Source organism: Pseudophryne corroboree, chromosome 1, assembly GCF_028390025.1.
Source record: "Pseudophryne corroboree isolate aPseCor3 chromosome 1, aPseCor3.hap2, whole genome shotgun sequence".
In the NCBI taxonomy this organism is placed as follows: domain Eukaryota; kingdom Metazoa; phylum Chordata; class Amphibia; order Anura; family Myobatrachidae; genus Pseudophryne; species Pseudophryne corroboree.
The window spans coordinates 24,431,713-24,452,081 of record NC_086444.1 but is presented as its reverse complement, the minus strand read 5'-3'; the positions used below and the strand labels follow the sequence as shown (position 1 = coordinate 24,452,081).

General features: G+C 51.6%; 1 protein-coding gene across 2 annotated transcripts in view; it reads right to left on the bottom strand.

Annotated features, from left to right (window-relative positions):
* The window catches only part of DCAF12 (DDB1 and CUL4 associated factor 12), a 48,632-nt gene extending 34,040 nt beyond the window's left edge, over positions 1-14,592 (bottom strand). Inside the window, exons 1-5 of one of the 2 annotated variants that reach the window (XM_063957836.1) lie at positions 14,382-14,592; positions 12,007-12,261; positions 9,501-9,707; positions 8,998-9,058; positions 1,225-1,418 (exon numbers count right to left, since the gene is read on the bottom strand). In XM_063957836.1, coding sequence (XP_063813906.1) covers positions 1,225-1,418; positions 8,998-9,058; positions 9,501-9,707; positions 12,007-12,261; positions 14,382-14,474 — 810 coding nt within the window. In that variant the 5' untranslated portion in view covers positions 14,475-14,592. The remainder of the gene's footprint in view (positions 1-1,224; positions 1,419-8,997; positions 9,059-9,500; positions 9,708-12,006; positions 12,262-14,381) is intronic. The other variant, XM_063957845.1, reaches the window with a different exon arrangement.
* Between the last annotated feature and the right edge of the window lie 5,777 nt (positions 14,593-20,369).

Below are 20,369 nucleotides of genomic sequence, written 5' to 3'. Positions count from 1 at the left end.
TTGTGCGGGGGGGGGGGGAGGAGGTCCGGCCTGACTAGCCCTGTGCTGGGCGTCCCCCCCGCATGTCTGGGAAGATGATTGTAGCTGTGCTAGATTTAGCACAGCTACGATCAACTCGGAATGACCCCCTTAGTACGAAAGAGGCTCAAGTAGGCCGTGCAAGAGGTTTCTGGGACAGGAGATGTACTTCAATCCCTTTAAATCCCTGGCTCTAGCGGTGGTGGGGACACTAATGATGGGTTATACTCCATCCACTAAGAGTTAGGCACTGGGGGAAAAGAAACCCAACTCCCTGTTTCCTTATAACCCACCAAACTCCTCCTTAGCCTGCCACGATCCCAATAAGAATGCTAAGAACAATAAAAGGAGCATGCAATACAGAAAGGGGTTAGCTAGGTGGCCAGTGTCCTCCGACAGCCCGCGAGACTGATTTAATGGTAACTATAAACACTCCCTTCTCCGTTACAGGACCTCTTATCACCAGGAGGGGAGGAACGCTTACGTAGGACAGCAGACTGGAAGATCTGCAGGCAGAGGGAACCTCCACAGAGGCAGCAAAGTTCACATTGCAGAGCTCGGAGAGAAAAAAGTCGCTCTGCAGACCTGGGTCCTGATATACTGTTCGGTACTTTGCGCAGCACCAGACTGTCAGTCAGTGACAGTTTTATGTAGTTTGGGGACGGCGATGGCCGCAGTCTCTCAAAATGGAAGCGTGACGCCCCCGTTTGGGGGAGGGATGAGGCCAGGATGTCCATCCGAGGTCAGAGATTTCCAGATCAGCGGCGGAAGCAGCAGCGACTGCTCCTCGGCCCACCTATGGATCAGGTCCGTGATGTGCCACGTAGGGGTAGCAGCTTGCCAAGTTGGGCAGGTTCTAGCCCAGACAGAGATGGTACCCGTGTAGTGTAGGACCATTGTCCAAATCACACGACTGATCAACCGTAAAGAGGAACCGCATCTCTTCTTATGCCCATAATACATCGTATTCTACCAACAAATACAAATTACTGCTTACATTTATTAGGCCAAGTCAGCACACTAGAACAATGGGTTGCAAAGCAAATTTACATAGATCACTGAGGTCTGGTGTGAGTAGGGTAAGTACCCGCGTAATGTTATAAATACCAAGTCACAGACCAACTAGACAGACACTTGGGGTCCTCTGGACACATGAGACAGCAGTTAGACAGTTACGAGAGAGCAGGCGAGAGCGTGGCACGTTACCTTGTTCTTGCTGTTGAATGCCAGGGCACGGACCTTGCAGTTGGAGGAGTTGCTGCTTTCTTTGGGGATATCCTTCAGAGCCTTGTGGTAGATGTGGGCGTACACCGGCACCCGGGAGTGGCTGTGCTGGAAGTTACACTTACTCAGCACATCCTCATTTATCTCCCATAGACCCATGGAGCCGTCACGTGAGCCTAGAACAGTGACAGAGCACAGCACCAGCTATATGAGGGCACTCGTATATAACCAATAACGCATAGTGACCTAGATGTCTCCATCACTATAAAATACAGGCTAGTGTGACAGGTAGGGAATCACTGTGGATGGAAAAGATGAACTGGACGCACAACTTAAAGCTCACCTAGAGGACGACTGAACACACACAAGTTGCTTTATATGAAAATGACAACTAACGGTTACAAAACGTGAGTGTGAGGCCCCATACACTTATACCACACGACATATAAGATTTCCTCCAACCTCCCGGCAGCCTCCCCGTTGGCAGGATAGTATTAGATATATCGTATGTAGTTTTTTTTTTTGCATACGATGTATTTTTTACTTTTCCATCCATTTACTGCGGGTTCCGACATATCACGAGTGCAGCACTCGTGATATGTTGGATCTAGGGGGATCCGATCCGATGCACACGGGAACACGCATTGGATCGAATCAGGGGAAAAGCCCCCCGAAAATGCCCAATTTCACCCAATATATCGGGCCAAATGCCTGAAATCGGGCATTATGGGTCTAGTGTATGGGGCCCTTAAGAGTTCAGGTGCATAGTAATGATGGGAGATATGTCCCTAGACATGAGACTTCCGGTCATTAATAGTAAGGCAATGCTGTCAGCCTCTCCTGTGTCTGATATAGCTGGTAACAGAATAACAGTCAGATACCAACTGCGCAGCCTACAGCTCATCTCTGACTGGGTATACACACAGACCCGGGACCCGGATCTGGGAACCATTGGTGTACATTAACATTACTCCAGTGTGCCAGCTGCAACTGGCGCTGCCGGGAGAGGGTATCCCAGTAAGTGCTGAGAATTCTGGTCTCCAAGCTTGTAAAATCAGTGATAATACAGAATGTATGGTACTTAACTGTTAAATGTATTTTTCTTATGCCATCTGGGGGAGGGGGGGGGGGGGGCTGCCAACCTTGGTGTGTAGGGGGCACATTAAGGAGTGGGCATATTAAACTTAACTTGTTTGAGGTTAAGCCAAACCCCTCTCTACATCTCACCAGCCCCTCTCAGAACTTAATGCCCATAGGAGAGAATAAAGAAAATAAGAATTTACTTACCGATAATTCTATTTCTCATAGTCCGTAGTGGATGCTGGGGACTCCGAAAGGACCATGGGGAATAGCGGCTCCGCAGGAGACTGGGCACAAAGTAAAAGCTTTAGGACTAGCTGGTGTGCACTGGCTCCTCCCCCCATGACCCTCCTCCAAGCCTCAGTTAGGATACTGTGCCCGGACGAGCGTACACAATAAGGAAGGATTTTGAATCCCGGGTAAGACTCATACCAGCCACACCAATCACACCGTACAACTTGTGATCTGAACCCAGTTAACAGCATGATAACAGAAGGAGCCTCTGAAAAGATGGCTCACAACAACAATAACCCGATTTTTGTAACAATAACTATGTACAAGTAATGCAGACAATCCGCACTTGGGATGGGCGCCCAGCATCCACTACGGACTATGAGAAATAGAATTATCGGTAAGTAAATTCTTATTTTCTCTAACGTCCTAGTGGATGCTGGGGACTCCGAAAGGACCATGGGGATTATACCAAAGCTCCCAAACGGGCGGGAGAGTGCGGATGACTCTGCAGCACCGAATGAGAGAACTCCAGGTCCTCCTCAGCCAGGGTATCAAATTTGTAGAATTTAGCAAACGTGTTTGCCCCTGACCAAGTAGCTGCTCGGCAAAGTTGTAAAGCCGAGACCCCTCGGGCAGCTGCCCAAGATGAGCCCACTTTCCGTGTGGAATGGGCTTTTACAGATTTTGGCTGTGGCAGGCCTGCCACAGAATGTGCAAGCTGAATTGTACTACAAATCCAACGAGCAATCGTCTGCTTAGAAGCAGGAGCACCCAGCTTGTTGGGTGCATACAGGATAAACAGCGAGTCAGATTTTCTGACTCCAGCCGTCCTGGAAACATATTTTCAGGGCCCTGACTACGTCCAGCAACTTGGAATCCTCCAAGTCCCTAGTAGCCGCAGGCACCACAATAGGTTGGTTTAAGTGAAATGCTGAAACCACCTTAGGGAGAAATTGAGGATGAGTCCTCAATTCTGCCCTGTCCGTATGAAAAATTAGGTAAGGGCTTTTATAGGATAAAGCCGCCAATTCTGATACACGCCTGGCTGAAGCCAGGGCTAACAGCATTACCACTTTCCATGTAAGATATTTCAAGTCCACAGTGGTGAGTGGTTCAAACCAATGTGATTTTAGGAATCCCAACACTACATTGAGATCCCAAGGTGCCACTGGAGGCACAAAAGGAGGCTGTATATGCAGTACTCCCTTGACAAACGTCTGAACTTCAGGAACAGAAGCTAGTTCTTTTTGGAAGAATATCGACAGGGACGAAATTTGAACCTTAATGGACCCTAATTTGAGGCCCATAGACAGTCCTGTTTGCAGGAAATGCAGGAATCGACCCAGTTGAAATTCCTCCGTAGGGGCCTTCCTGGCCTCGCACCACGCAACATATTTACGCCAAATACGGTGATAATGTTGTACGGTTACATCCTTCCTGGCTTTGATCAGGGTAGGGATGACTTCATCCGGAATGCCTTTTTCCTTCAGGATCCGGCGTTCAACCGCCATGCCGTCAAACGCAGCCGCGGTAAGTCTTGGAACAGACATGGTCCCTGCTGGAGCAGGTCCTGTCTTAGAGGTAGAGGCCACGGGTCTTCCGTGAGCATCTCTTGAATTTCCGGGTACCAAGTCCTTCTTGGCCAATCCGGAGCCACGAGTATAGTCTTTACTCCTCTCCTTCTTATGATTCTCAGTACTTTTGGTATGAGAGGAAGAGGAGGGAACACATACACTGACCGGTACACCCACGGTGTTACCAGAGCGTCCACAGCTATTGCCTGAGGGTCCCTTGACCTGGAGCAATATCTGTCCAGTTTTTTGTTGAGGCGAGACGCCATCATGTCCACCTTTGGTTTTTCCCAACGGTTTACAATCATGTGGAAGACTTCTGGGTGAAGTCCCCACTCCCCCGGGTGAAGATCGTGTCTGCTGAGGAAGTCTGCTTCCCAGTTGTCCACTCCCAGAATGAACACTGCTGACAGTGCTATCACATGATTTTCCGCCCAGCGAAGAATCCTTGCCACTTCCGTCATTGCCCTCCTGCTTCTTGTGCCGCCCTGTCTGTTTACGTGGGCGACTGCCGTGATGTTGTCCGACTGGATCAATACTGGCTGACCCTGAAGCAGAGGCCTTGCCTGACTTAGGGCATTGTAAATGGCCCTTAGTTCCAGGATATTTATGTGAAGTGACGTTTCCATGCTTGACCACAAGCCCTGGAAATTTTTTCCCTGTGTGACTGCTCCCCAGCCTCTCAGGCTGGCATCCGTGGTCACCAGGACCCAATCCTGAATGCCGAATCTGCGGCCCTCTAGGAGATGAGCACTCTGTAACCACCACAGGAGAGACACCCTTGTCCTTGGAGACAGGGTTATCCGCTGATGCATTTGAAGATGCGATCCGGACCATTTGTCTAGCAGATCCAACTGAAAAGTTCTTGCGTGGAATCTGCCGAATGGAATCGCTTCGTAAGAAGCCACCATCTTTCCCAGGACCCTTGTGCACTGATGCACTGACACCTGGCCTGGTCTTAGGAGTTTCCTGACTAGGTCGGATAACTCCCTGGCTTTCTCTTCCGGGAGAAACACCTTTTTCTGTACTGTGTCCAGAATCATCCCTAGGAACAGCAGACGTGTCGTCGGAATCAGCTGCGATTTTGGAATATTTAGAATCCATCCGTGCTGTCGTAGTACTATTTGAGATAGTGCTACTCCGACCTCTAACTGTTCTCTGGACCGTGCCCTTATCAGGAGATCGTCCAAGTAAGGGATAATTAAGACGCCTTTTCTTCGAAGAAGAATCATCATTTCGGCCATTACCTTGGTAAAGACCCGGGGTGCCGTGGACAATCCAAATGGCAGCGTCTGAAACTGATAGTGACAGTTCTGTACCACAAACCTGAGGTACCCTTGGTGAGAAGGGCAAATTGGGACATGGAGGTAAGCATCCTTGATGTCCAGAGACACCATGTAGTCCTCTTCTTCCAGGTTCGCTATCACTGCTCTGAGTGACTCCATCTTGAACTTGAACCTTTTTATGTAAGTGTTCAAGGCTTTCAGATTTAAAATGGGTCTCACCGAGCCGTCCGGCTTCGGTACCACAAACAGCGTGGAGTAATACCCCCCCTTTCCCTGTTGTAGGAGGGGTACCTTGATTATCACTTGCTGGGAATACAGCTTGTGAATGGCTTCCAATACCGCCTCCCTGTCGGGGGTAGACGTTGGTAAAGCAGACTTCAGGAACCGGCGAGGGGGAGACGTCTCGAATTCCAATTTGTACCCCTGAGATACTACCTGCAGGATCCAGGGGTCCACTTGCGAGTGAGCCCACTGCGCGCTGAAAATTTTGAGACGGGCCCCCATCGTGCCTGAGTTCGCTTGTAAGGCCCCAGCGTCATGCTGAGGACTTGGCAGAAGCGGGGGAGGGCTTCTGTTCCTGGGAAGAAGCTGTCTGTTGCAGTCTTTTTCCCCTTCCTCTGCCCCGGGGCAGATATGAGTGGCCTTTTGCCCGCTTGCCCTTATGGGGACGAAAGGACTGAGCCTGAAAAGACGGTATCTTTTTCTGCTGCGAGGTGACTTGGGGTAAAAAGGTGGATTTCCCAGCCGTTGCCGTGGCCACCAGGTCCGATAGACCGCCCCCAAATAACTCCTCCCCTTTATACGGCAATACTTCCATATGCCGTTTGGAATCCGCATCCCCTGACCACTGTCGCGTCCATAATCCTCTTCTGGCAGAAATGGACATCGTACTTACTCTTGATGCCAGAGTGCAAATGTCTCTCTGTGCATCTCGCATATATAGGAATGCATCCTTTAAATGCTCTATAGTCAATAATATATTGTCCCTGTCCAGGGTATCAATATTTTCAGTCAGGGAATCCGACCAAGCCACCCCAGCACTGCACATCCAGGCTGAGGCGATTGCTGGTCGCAGTATAACACCAGTATGGGGTCAATTCTATTCGGCAACTAAAGAATAGCGCCGGGAATTAGCTCCCGACGCTATTCAATTCTGCTACTAGTTGCCCGCAATTGTCGGGAATTCTTCTCTCATCCCCGGGGGATGAGAGAAGAAACCCGACAAAAGTGCTGCCTCGCGGCCGGCGCGAGGCTGATTCTGTCGGGAATCAGCCTCGCGCCGGGTAGTTAAGTCGGAGAATGTCCGTTCTCCCGACAAAACTACCTGTTAAGTCGGCGAGAACGGGACATCGCCGACTTAACTTTAGCTGAATTGAATAGCGTCGGGAGCTAATTCCCGGCGCTATTCTTTAGTTGCCGAATAGAATTGACCAATATGTGTGTATATACTTTTAAGGATATTTTCCAGCCTCCTATCTGCTGGCTCCTTAAGGGCGGCCGTTTCTGGAGACGGTAACGCCACTTGTTTTGATAAGCGTGTGAGCGCCTTATCTACCCTAGGGGGTGTTTCCCAACGAGCCCTAACCTCTGGTGGGAAGGGATATAGTGCCAATAATTTTTTAGAAATTAGCAGTTTTTTGTCGGGGGTAACCCACGCTTCATCACACACTTCATTCAATTCATCTGATTCAGGAAAAACTACGGGTAGTTTTTTCACACCCCACATAATACCCCTTTTCGTGGTACTTGCAGTGTCAGAGATGTGCAAAACCTCCTTCATTGCCGTGATCATGTAACGTGTGGCCCTACTGGAAAATACGTTTGTTTCTTCACCGTCGACACTGGAGTCAGTGTCTGTGTCTGGGTCCGTGTCGACCCACTGAGGTAACGGGCGTTTTATAGCCCCTGACGGTGTTTGAGACGCCTGGACAGGCACTAACTGAGCTGCCGGCTGTCTCATGTCGTCAACAGTTTTCTGTAACGTGCCGACACTGTCACGTAATTCCTTAATTACGGCCATCCATTCAGGTGTCGACTCCCTAGGGGGTGACATCACCATTATAGGCAATTGCTCCGCCTCCACATCATTTTCCTCCTCATACATGTCGACACACACGTACCGACACCCAGCACACACACAGGGAATGCTCTGATAGAGGACAGGACCCCACTTAGCCCCTTGGGGAGACAGAGGGAGAGTTTGCCAGCACACACCAGAGCGCTATATATGTATAGGGACAACCTTACAATAAATGTCTATCCCTTATAGCTGCTTATATCTGTTATTTCGCCAAATAAGTGCCCCCCTCTCTTTTTTACCCTGTTTCTGTAGTGCAGGATGCAGGGGAGATTCTGGGAGCCTTCCTACCAGCGGAGCTGTGTGGGAAAAATGGCGCTGTGTGCTGAGGAGATAGGCCCCGCCCCCTTCACGGCGGGCTCTTCTCCCGCTTTTTTCTGGAAAACTGGCAGGGGTTAAATACATCCATATAGCCCAGGAGCTATATGTGATGTATTTTTTGCCAAATAAGGTAAATTAATTGCTTCCCAGGGCGCCCCCCCCCCCAGCGCCCTGCACCCTCAGTGACCGAAGTGTGCTGAGAGCAATGGCGCACAGCTGCAGTGCTGTGCGCTACCTTATGAAGACAGGAAAGTCTTCTGCCGCCGATTTATGGACCTCTTCTTGCTTCAGCATCTGTAAGGGGGCCGGCGGCGCGGCTCCGGGACCCATCCATGGCTGGGCCTGTGATCGTCCCTCTGGAGCTAATGTCCAGTAGCCAAGAAGCCCAATCCACTCTGCACGCAGGTGAGTTCGCTTCTTCTCCCCTTAGTCCCACGCTGCAGTCAGCCTGTTGCCAGCAGGACTCACTGAAAATAAAAAAACCTAAGTATACTTTTACTTCTAAGCAGCTCAGGAGAGCCACCTAGATTGCACCCTTCTCGGCCGGGCACAAAGATCTAACTGAGGCTTGGAGGAGGGTCATAGGGGGAGGAGCCAGTGCACACCAGCTAGTCCTAAAGCTTTTACTTTGTGCCCAGTCTCCTGCGGAGCCGCTATTCCCCATGGTCCTTTCGGAGTCCCCAGCATCCACTAGGACGTTAGAGAAATAAACAAGAGCCTCACTCAGATGTGAGAATGAACAAACCCCAGAGGGCGTAACAGACTTAAGGGTCAGTACCATAAAATACAGTTTTTCTGTCCTGCAATCAGGGGGACACCGGCAACCTAGGGGGCGTTACAAAGTTGGTCCTGGTGTGTGTGGGTGGGGGTACGCTTGGCCAGAGCCGTGCACAAAACGTACAGCCTTCAGCCACAAACAGGCTGAATTTGCAGAATTTGGTACAAGTAACAAGATAAACAGAACTCACAAAGCTGCTCCTGCAAAAAAGTTTTGTTTAATCCATCAGCTCCTCACAGCGCCCTCTACTCCCCAAGGCTGGCAGTGTCCCCCAGATCAGAGAAATACAAACTAGGAGAATTATGATGAAGCAAAGGAGAAAAGGCCATGATATTCCTGCATAAGGCTCAATCCTTCCATAGACCTCAATATATAATCATGGTAATAAACATAATGATTGTAACTCACCTGAAACCGCTAGGGTGTCGCTAATCCATGCAATAGAGAAGATCCAGTCATTGTGACCCTCCTTCAGTGAGCAAGAGACAAAGAAAGCCATGAAAGCCGATTTCAGATGGATAGCAAGCCTACAGGACGATTATACTGTATACTCTACATTATGCTTCAGAAGCTCACGGCCTGGAACGGATCAGCAAGACAGCTGGGCAATTACAGCTGAACCCATCACAAAGACACAAGAACGTTATCCTGCAACACACGTATGTTACAGCCCCCTAAGCAGCACCTTATGGCATCATGCGTGCTCAGCAGTACCCTCTTTGAGGAGTGCAGAAATAAAGCAGCCCATACAAACTACATGGGATTTAGTCTAAACAGCCAGACTCCGAGACATGTAGATAACGAATGTTACGCTGCATATTTCCTAAACGCTACCATTCCATTACACACACATACTTCATCTTTGGCTTTTGACACCAGATCATCAGAGAGAAGTATAGAAAGTGGCTCACATCTCCAACGCAGACAGGATCCAGGGTGGGAAGCCGGTAGACCGCCAGGCTGTTGGGGTTATCTCCGCCGGTGGCCAGCAGCGTCCGGGAAGGATTAAGCTCAATGGCGTGGATGCCGCAGTTCTGAGGCGTTGTATTGATTGGTTCTCGATCTTTCAAGATGGGGATCTTTGTAATCTGCCCGGTCTGCACATCCACCACGAACAACTGTAGATGACAAGAAACAACAGTGCAACGGTCAGCAGGGAACCACTCCTGGGTCACCGGGGGCCATGCAATCTCAGCACAGTAAGCAACACACAAGGGCATGACGGGCAGGTTGGGAGATTCAGCACAGGGGTGTCACAGTTACGGACATAGATTTACATATATAGGGGCAGACATAGAATCAGCTACAGCATGTGGAAAGCAGAATACTGAAGACTCGGCGTCACACAACAACGGTAAGCACAAGGCCACAGGCAGAGACAAAGACAGTTTAGACGCACCGATAATAGTTTTCATTCTAGCACCCTGAACCTGTCACAACCCGTGCAGTTCCTCTTTCCTGCCTGGGCGAGTGACCTCTGCTCTGGTGCTTCTAGCACGCTCTCATCTGTAGCTAGGCACTGAAATACAGACCATTGTGTGCTAGAAGCACCAGAGCAGAGAGCGACCGCCCAGGCAGGAGAAAGAAACTGCACGGGTTGTGACAGGTGCAGGGTGCTAGAATGAACACTACGATAACACAGGACAGGAAGTAAAGCACTCCAGGACACCTCCCATATATGAACAGGATATGCCCTGTATGCAACAGCTGATTGGATATTAGCTGGTGAGCACCTGCTGCATACAGGACATGGCCGCCGAGTGAGGAACAAGAATTGACCATATGAGGACATCCCTTCATTGCACTTGAATACACGACCTGGACTACGGTTACCCTAACAGTGTCCTACTGCGTTCTTACACATACACCACCAGCTCCCAGGGCGGTCAGACGGACCTCGTGTGCACAGACAATTATCTGCATCAAAGCCTTTTTCATTTTGTACTAAGATTCTGTCAACCATAAACAGCATTTCCACGGATACAATATCTCTGTTTGCACGGCAACTTTATACCGGAACCTGATCTGATGTAACACAACCTTGATATCAAATGATACAGAGAGATGCAGTTACATTGCCGGCAGTCAGGATCCCGGTGATCCGAATACAGACCCCAGAATCCCGACTGACGACAATTCCGCCAGCTGGAATCCCCGCTTACAGAAGCTATTCCCACTCGTAGGTGTCCACGTCACCCATACAGTGGGAACCGAACCTGCGCCGAGCGCAGGAAGCCCGCAAGTAGACTCTCTGCGCTCGCCCCGTTGACGGCATACTGACGGCCGGCATGCAGTCGTCTGTATAGTGACAACCGGCATCCTGACCGTCGGTAAATCATACTGATCCCGATACAGACTATTATCCAATATCTGCAGAACAGTACAAGGGAGACAGGTAGCAGACTATTTACTGGGACACGTTATATATGTTCAATAAAATATAACTTTTTAAAAAGAATATCCTGAGAACCAGTGACAAACAAACATGTAATATATATATTTTTTTAAATGTTACCACTGTCTGTAATGGTCAGTGTTTAGGCATTATATATCATGGATATGGTACTACCCTATGATATACCCTGACAATGTGTAGAAGGGGCATGTAGGGTGGTCTGATGGTATGTAAGGAGATCTCAGGGACAGTAAAGGGGCTTGTTGTTTGGGTCTTGTCACATAGGTCAGAAACAGTGACCTAGATTACAATATTTTTAAATGCTTGATGCCTTAGATCCATATAATTGGGAATGGTCACTGATATATCAGCCAAAGTAGAAGATGAGAGACTAGCTGGAGCACAGTGACACATGAAACATCTTCTGGTGACATCACAATACTTGGACGTAGAAGTAGCGACTAGTGTGTAAAACAGCGGCCTCCATCCTCAGAGGCAAGTACACACAGGCTCCCCACCAATACACACACGCCTGTCTCCTGCCCCGCCAATTCCTCTACTTCACATATACCTGCATTTCTTTTTTAACTATTTGTTATGATTTTCCATTTAACTTGTACTCATTAATTTGCACTTTTACCAACTGTATTTCTACTGCAACGTTCTGCTATTTTTTTATGTTTTCATTTTGTTTCCATATAATTTGTATAACGACTGGTCAGCGCTGCGGAATCTGTTACGCATGATAGACTAGTTACCAGCCCGTCAAAATGACGGAACATCATAACAGTAATGTCAGTTCCGGCGGATGTGCGAGGCCGAACAGAGAAACGCTTGACTCGCTCAGCAGTGTGCCATCTAGTGGCCGCCAGTGCGCAAAACACCTGAATTCCCCCCATAGAGGTGAGGAGCAGCGTTAGCCTTTTATTATATAGGACTGTGACAACTCATTTTTACAGGAAGACCCGCAGGCATCACAAGCAGACCAGAACTGTGACGCATACATAGAAACAGAAACTCACGGTGTTGCATTTGGTTCCACAAACGACCTGGCGATGGTTTAGCCATTGTGACGCAAAGACTTTATTGAGTGTCCCAAGGCGGAACTCTCTCTCTTTCAGGATGCCTGGCAGGGCCTGAGCAGCGCAGCCACGTAGCAGGCGGTTATAGTTGGGCTCATCCTGTGCTTTCAGCTCTCGTGCTTTCAGATAAAAGACCACAGACTTCTTCTCTGGGGGAAGTCTCCTCCGCTTCTGAGTGGCATGGTCCCAGTCTGCCTGCAAGAGAACACAACACCGCGTCAAAGCAACACAGGGGCCACCATAACATACAGAATAGGTACTTTCCAACACGTTCCAGCAAACCTGAAATGCGTCAGTGATCATTATCCTGAGTGTGAAAAATAAATAACTGACAAATACACAAAGCTGTTTCAGGAACTTATAATACATCACACATTGATATTGGGGATCATTTGTTCCTATTTACAGTAGGCCAGAAGTATACCAATCCAATGATAAACACTGCTTAGGGTAGCGCAGCTCCAAATGGTAACGTCACGCCGGCGACATTTCCACACGCCACGACAATTAGGCCAATACAGAGATCGCACAGCTGCAGACATTATCCAATAAACGTCCATTGCGTGTTATTCCTGAGACATTCACCGGCCAACCCTGCTGAAAGAGACTTAGCGCAAAGGACACAACACTGGTTTTGCAGCCATTCTTTTAGCTCTGAATGTGACACCTCAAAAAAGAACACTACAGAAATATTCACAGCAGACCTGGACACATTTGTCCAACCCAAGTGCCACAGACAAAAACACGAAGCCTGCAAATGAAGGCAGTGCAAACGTTATAAAGGAATCAACACCGCACACTGTCAGTATAAACATCATGTCTGTCCAACGTGGGACTTACCGCTGGAAACATCACATAGAAAATATACACAGCTTGTGCCAAACGCATACATCCCTCTCTCACTATCCTAAAACAAGCCACCCCCAACACCACCCTCCCAATTTCTAATCCCAGAACAGCCCCGTTGCAAGTGCCCCCACTCCCACCACCTCCCAAAACCTGCTCCGTCCCGCACACCGATCTCCCCATCCCAGACCCCCTCTAAATCTCATCTTTCCCTCCCAACACCACCAACCTCCGCGTCCCAAACCTACTACTCCCCCCTCGCCAGCCAGTCTCCCCCATCCCAGGCCGCCCTCGCCAGTCTCCCCCCATCCCAGGCCGCCCTCGCCAGTCTCCCCCCATCCCAGGCCGCCCTCGCCGGTCTCCCCCCATCCCAGGCCGCCCTCGCCGGTCTCCCCCCATCCCAGGCCGCCCTCGCCGGTCTCCCCCCATCCCAGGCCGCCCTCGCCGGTCTCCCCCCATCCCAGGCCGCCCTCGCCAGTCTTTCCCCCATCCCAGGCCGCCCTCGCCAGTCTCCCCCCATCCCAGGCCGCTCTCGCCAGTCCCCCCCCCCCCCATCCCAGGCCGCCCTCGCCAATCTCCCCCATCCCAGGCCGCCCTCACCAGTCTCCCCCATCCCAGGCCGCCCTTGCCAGTCTCGTCTCCCCCCATCACAGGCCGCCCTCGCCAGTCTCCCCCCATCACAGGCCGCCCTCGCCAGTCTTCCCCCATCACAGGCCGCCCTCGCCAGTCTTCCCCCATCACAGGCCGCCCTCGCCAGTCTTCCCCCATCACAGGCCGCCCTCGCCAGTCTCCCCCCATCACAGGCCGCCCTCGCCAGTCTCCCCCCATCACAGGCCGCCCTCGCCGGTCTCCCCCCATCACAGGCCGCCCTCGCCGGTCTCCCCCCATCACAGGCCGCTCTCGCCAGTCTTTCCCCGATCCCAGGCCGCCCTCGCCAGTCTCCCCCCATCCCAGGCCGCCCTCGCCAGTCTCCCCCCATCCCAGGCCGCTCTTGCCAATCTCCCCCATTCCAGGCCGCCCTCACCAGTCTCCCCCCATCACAGGCTGCCCTCGCCAGTCTCCCCCATCCCAGGCCGTCCTCGCCAGTCTTTCCCCCATCCCAGGCCGCCCTCACCAGTCTTTCCCCCATCCCAGGCCGCCCTCACCAGTCTCCCCCATCACAGGCTGCCCTCGCCAGTCTCCCCCATCCCAGGCCGCCCTCGCCAGTCTCCCCCATCCCAGGCCGCCCTCGCCAGTCTCCCCCATCCCAGACCGCCCTCGCCAGTCTCCCCCCATCCCTGGCACCCACCGCTCTCACAACTCCACAAGTCTCTCCATCACAGGCCATACCCTCCTCTCACCAGTCTCCCCGTCCCAGACCCCTGCACCCCCAAACTAGTCTCCCCATCCCTAGCCTCCCCCCTCCCTCACCAGTCTTCCATCCCTGGCCTCCCCCATCCCAGATCCCCACACCGTGATCTGCTAGTCACCTGTACCCCAGACACGGGCCGCACAGCTACCTGCTCTCCGGGGCCTGTCCCTGGCGCCGCTCTCCTCTTCCTGCTAACTGCTCTCCGGGTCATGCTCTCGCCCACACCGCCCCCGCATGGAGAGAGCACGGGCAGCCGGATATCTCATATAACGTGTGATAGGGGAGCGAGCACCGACGGCGCACAGCGGACAACCGACAGCACGACGACCTCTCACCCCGCGCGTCGCTGCGTCCTGACGTCACCGGCGTATCGCGCACGCCGCGCCCCTGCGTCTCCTAGCAACCGGGCGGCAGCGACAGACGGGCGGGGTCTGTCAGTAGCCTGGCAATAGCTAGACGTCAGGGGGCGTGTCCTCCCACTGGTGCCTGAGGGGGGGGGGGGAAGGGGAGGAGTCAGCATGACGTAATCATACTAGGTGTGGGATGTGGGGGAGATGTAGCAAGGCTCGGAGACAGAGTACCAGCCAATCAGGTACTAGCTGCCATGTGACAGGCTGTGTTTGAAAAATGTCGGGAGGTGATTGGTTGGAACTTTATCTCTCTCCAAAGTTTGATACATCTGCCCCATGGGAGTACCAACGTGTGCGACCTTGTATAAAAATCACATGCAGCGTTGGCATGGAGACCTGGCGCCTATGACTGCGGCCCCAAAACTTTGGTCAGAGGTTCGATGGATGTGCGCGACTTTGTATGTAATCAGCGGATGTGAGACCCCGGCAGTGGGTGCCTTTATGCACAAGACAGCGTCTGAGTCATTAAACTGTTATGTCGCACAGTAGTAGTGCCCCTTGTACGCATCACGCCACACCACACCACAGTAGTGCCCTATGTACGCGTCACGCCACACCACAGTAGTGCCCCATGTACGCGTCACGCCACACCACACCACAGTAGTGCCCCATGTATAACTTACGACACGCAAGGCCCCATGTGCACATTATGCCACACACAGAGGTGCAGCTAGGTGCCATGGTGCCTGGAATAGGGAGGCCAATCCCGGGCCGTTTTTTCAATCCCAGGATTCAGGATTGAAAAACGGTCAATCCCGGGATTGCAGTAGGGATCAGAGAAAGTTGTAGGGAGCAGCGCTGGAGGGAGGGTGTAGGTAGCGGTGCGGGAGGTAGGGAGTGTGTAGGTAGCGGTGCGGGAGGTAGGGAGAGTGTAGGTAGCGGTGCGGGAGGTAGGGAGGGTGTAGGTAGCGGTGCGGGAGGTAGGGAGGGTGTAGGTAGCGGTGCGGGATTCAGGAGGGAGGGTGTAGGTTGCAGCAGGGAGGGTTGGTAGCGGCGCTGGAGGGAGGAAGGCTGTATAGGGAGCACTGACTGCACGGAGGGAGAGAGGGTGGGTGTAAGTAATAGTACTTACTATTAGGCGGGCGGCAACCATGAACACACTGAACGCGGCGGCATTTCAAATGAAGCGCCGGCCGCCAGCCAACCAGAGCTGGCGGACCGGCAGCCAATCAGGGAAGCGGCCGCAGCAGTCGCTCCTGATTGGCTGCCGCTGCAGCTTCCCTGATTGGCTGCCGGTCCGCCAGCTCTGATTGGCTGGCGGCCGGCGCTACATTTGAAGTGCCGCCGCGTTCAACTTGTTCATGGCTGCCGCCCGCCTAATATTAGTAAATAGTATTACTTACGCCCACCGTTCCGCGCAAGCGCAGTATAATCCCGTGAATCCCGGGATTGGATGCTCCAATCCCGGGATTCAAATCCCGGCACTTTTGGGCCCAAATACCGGGATCCCGCCGATCCCGATCCTGGGATTGGCCTCCCTAGCCTGGAGTAAGGGTATGTTTCGGCGCCCCCTCTCCTGTACTGAATTAGGTGAATGTTACATTTGAAAAGAAAAAAAATATTTCAAAATCCTTAATCGGTGACAGGACCGGTTCTAGACCTTATGGATCTCAGGGCGAAAGTTTCCTTTGGGCGCTTCCCATGTTTAAAATAGGGACAGTCAAAAGGCGTGCAACAAAAATATAGGGGTTAGGCTTCATGGGGAAGGGCGTGGCCACAGTATAGTACCAATTCAGATTACTACGCACAGTGTTGTCTGTTCACATTATACCACAGTAGTATCCGTTATTCACATTACAACACACAGTTGTGCCCCATATACACGTTACGCCACACAGTAGAGCCCCTTATACCGTAGTTACCTACCCTCCCTCATTCTGCAGGAGACTCCCTGAAATATCAGCAATCTCCCTGACTCTCTGAAAAGTCCCTCAATCTCCCTGATTGCACCTGACCCCCATTATGCAGCTATTACATTCTTGGGGGAAAAAGAAATCAGAGATACATACATTCAAATGGGATCATCAGCGCCATTTCCCTGCATTGTTATAAGGTTCAATGATCCCTATGGCCACTTACAGTATATGGAACCTCTTGTAAAACACAATACACAAACAAATCCTGCAAAATATCAGTATCTTTTCTTCAACAAATAGATCTTACTATCTTTGGGGCTCATTTACATTTGTATGTAAGTCATGTTTATGACACAGATCTCAGATGTCTCCATGAAATGCTTTTTCAAAAGTAGGCAAGTATGCCTTATACACGTTACACAACACAGTGGAGCTGCTTATGCTGTACGTTATGCCACAGTAGAGCCACTTAAACACTTTGGTGGTCATTCCGAGTTGTTCGCTCGCAAGCTGCTTTTAGCAGCTTTGCACACGCTAAGCCGCCGCCTACTGGGAGTGAATCTTAGCTTATCAAAATTGCGAACGAAAGATTAGCAAAATTGCGAATAGACACTTCTTAGCAGTTTCTGAGTAGCTTCAAACTTACTCGGCATCTGCGATCAGTTCAGTGCTTGTCGTTCCTGGTTTGACGTCATAAACACACCCAGCGTTCGCCCAGACACTCCTCCGTTTCTCCAGCCACTCCCGCGTTTTTCCCAGAAACGGTAGCGTTTTTTCACACACTCCCATAAAACGGCCTGTTTCCGCCCAGAAACACCCACTTCCTGTCAATCACACTCCGATCACCAGAACGAAGAAAAAACCTCGTAATGCCGTGAGTAAAATACCTAACTGCATAGCAAATTTACTTGGCGCAGTCGCAGTGCGAACATTGCGCATGCGCAGTTAGCGGAAAATCGCTGCGATGCGAAAAAAAATACAGAGCGAACAACTCGGAATGACCCCCTTTGCACTACAGTAGAGTCATTTATAACACGTTATGCCACAGTAGAGGTGCGTATATGTTACTCTGCAGTAGTACCTGGCACAGAGGGGGAGATGTCCATGACTTGAAAAGTGATATATTTCACGGTGACAGAGTACCAGCCAATCAGCTCCTAACTGCCATGTCACAGGCTGGGTTTGAATAATGAAAGGCAGGAGCTGGTTGGCTGGTACTTTATCACCGTGAAATTGATCACTTTTCAAGGCTTTGAGCATCTGGCCCAGAGAGTGGTGATGTATCATCGGAGGTAGAGATGGGTGCTGCAACAGCCAGGCCAGAGAGGGCTGTTGCAGCAGCTGGGGCAGAAAGAGGTGCTGCAGCAGCGGGCACAGAGAGTGATGTAGCAGGACAGGAGTAACCCTGCTGCACAGCTATAAGCAGACAGTGAGACATATAAAGAGGGCGGCAGAGCTCCGGCATGTGCTGGCTGTCAGTATCGGCGGTGCGCCCTCTAACTATTCCGGAGCTCGCGCTCCACCGGAGCCACCCTCGCTTCAACCCTGGCAACACAGTAGCAGTGCCACATATGCACCTTACGCCTCACGGTAGCAGTGCCACATCTGCACCTTGCGCCACACGGTAGCAGTGCCCCATGTGCACGTTACGACATACCATAGTAGTGCTCCATGTGCACATTTCACCACAGGGTAGTAGTGCCCCATGTACAGGTTTCGCCACACAGTAATAGTGCCCCATGTACAGGTTTCACCACAGGGTAGCATACCTCCCAACTTCTGTGGCTTAGAAGGAGGGACACCTGCGCACGCTTAGCTCCCGCCCGAAAAGGGGGCGTGACCTAAGGAAAAGGGGGCGTGACTTCACGGAGGACCCGTGATCGCGATCCACGCCCCCGTTTTCGTCACTGAGGAGGCATGCCCAGCGCTCTGTGAGCTGCTGGCATGCCCCCTCTCCTTCTGTCTCCACTGTCTATTTTCTGTCTATTTAGCGCTGCTCTGCTAATCAGATCAGCAGTGACACGAGCCTCCCAACTGCCCCCCCCCCCCCCGCTGCGGGACAATGGCCCACGGGTGGGACAGCGGGACAGTCCCAAAAAAACAAGACTGTCCCGCGAAAATCGCAACAGTTGGGAGGTATGGGGTAGTAGTGCTCCATGTACATGTTTCACCGCGCCTTAGTAGTGTCCCGTGATCACGTTACGTCACATGGTACTAGTGCCCATAATACACATGCCAACCCGTATTAGTGCTTATTATATACATGCCATACAGTGGTAGTAACCCATGTACATGATACGCCTCAGAGTAGTAGTGCCCATTATACTCATTATGCCGCAGAGTAGTAGTGCCCATTATACACATTATGCCACACCGTAGTAATACCCATTACACAAGATGCACTAAGTGGCGGGTGTGATACAAAATACCGGTTAATGGGATGCCAGTGATCATAAGGACCAACACCAGCTTCCCGATGCACAGAATCCTGACAGGGGCGGGTAAGTATGTGTAACATCGGTGGTCAACGATGCAGTGCCTGTTGCCATGCAGGTGTAGTCACACTGCTTACCTGTGGCCGCACCTGTCACTTGCAGTACGCGGAAGCGTCAACGAATCCGACCTCCCGAATCAATCCAGGACGCGGGTACCTTCTCCCAAATAAACGGTTGACGGAGTGTCTAGGAAGGAATACGAGTCGATTAAGACGTGTCAACCCTCTCTTCTATCGGAGAAGGGAATACGTCAGGGATAGCGGCGACCTTCACCGAGGCCTCAGCCACCTAATTCTCACACACTCGCACTCACGCGCGTAGTGTCATAAAGGAGGGTCTCATGTCCGTGAGCAAACCTCTAGACTGGTGTACGGGGGAAGGGGAACGAACAGACACAGATCAATACTCACTCCTGACTCACTGGTCACCTTGATTGACGCGGGTCAATGTTTCTGTAAAGGCAAGAAGAGCAGCCTCCCTAACTGCAGGCTTCTCTAACGGCTAACAACTACAGCCTAACTACGCCTGCCGAACAAATTAACAGTAACAATTGGGACTGCTGGTTCTAATCCATACTAACAGAGATCAGACTGGTCTTGGGGCTCAGGTCGGATGGGCCTGACTAATGGTGGCACAGGCCAGAAGGGCCTGACTAATGGTGGCACAGGCCGGAAGGGCCTGGAAGTCCCTGCAGGCCTAGTGTCACGATCCGGGTATCTGGACGCCATTTCTTACCTATCAGATGCCTCCTAAGGCTGGCTCAGCGCTCCAGGACCGGATCCCATCTGTTATCCTGATGTGCACATTCCCGCATCCTCTCCTGTCTCTCTGGACGCAGTCACAGTAACGCCTTATACATCTGGCATGGCGTCTCCCGCGGCCTCCGCCGCCGTCCCTGAGCTTCTGCATTCAGAGTGGCGATTACGTCAGCCGCGGCCTCCGCTGTGTCCGCGTGGTCGGATGTGCATCTGTCAGCCTGGCGTCTCCTGTCTCCGGTGGCCGGCGCCGCCATTACTGTTTTCCAGACCACATGGATTACAATCCAAACTTCCCTCCAAGTGTCTGCATGGGCGCAGCCATCTTGGATTCTGTCAGCTGATCATTCCTACCAATCCGTTGTCAGTATTATTAATTTGCATAATTGCCTAGCCAACGCCTTCCTTGCTGCAGGTATAAATAGGTTGTGCCTGAGCAAGGAAGGCGTCAGTGCTTTGGTTGTCAAACCTAGTTCCAGTTTGTCTCTCTTCTGTGAATGTCTTCCAGGTTCCAGCTCCTGTCTCCAGACTTCTGCTATAGAGACCCGCACCAGCATTCCATCTGCGGTGTAGCCTGACTCTCCGATCCA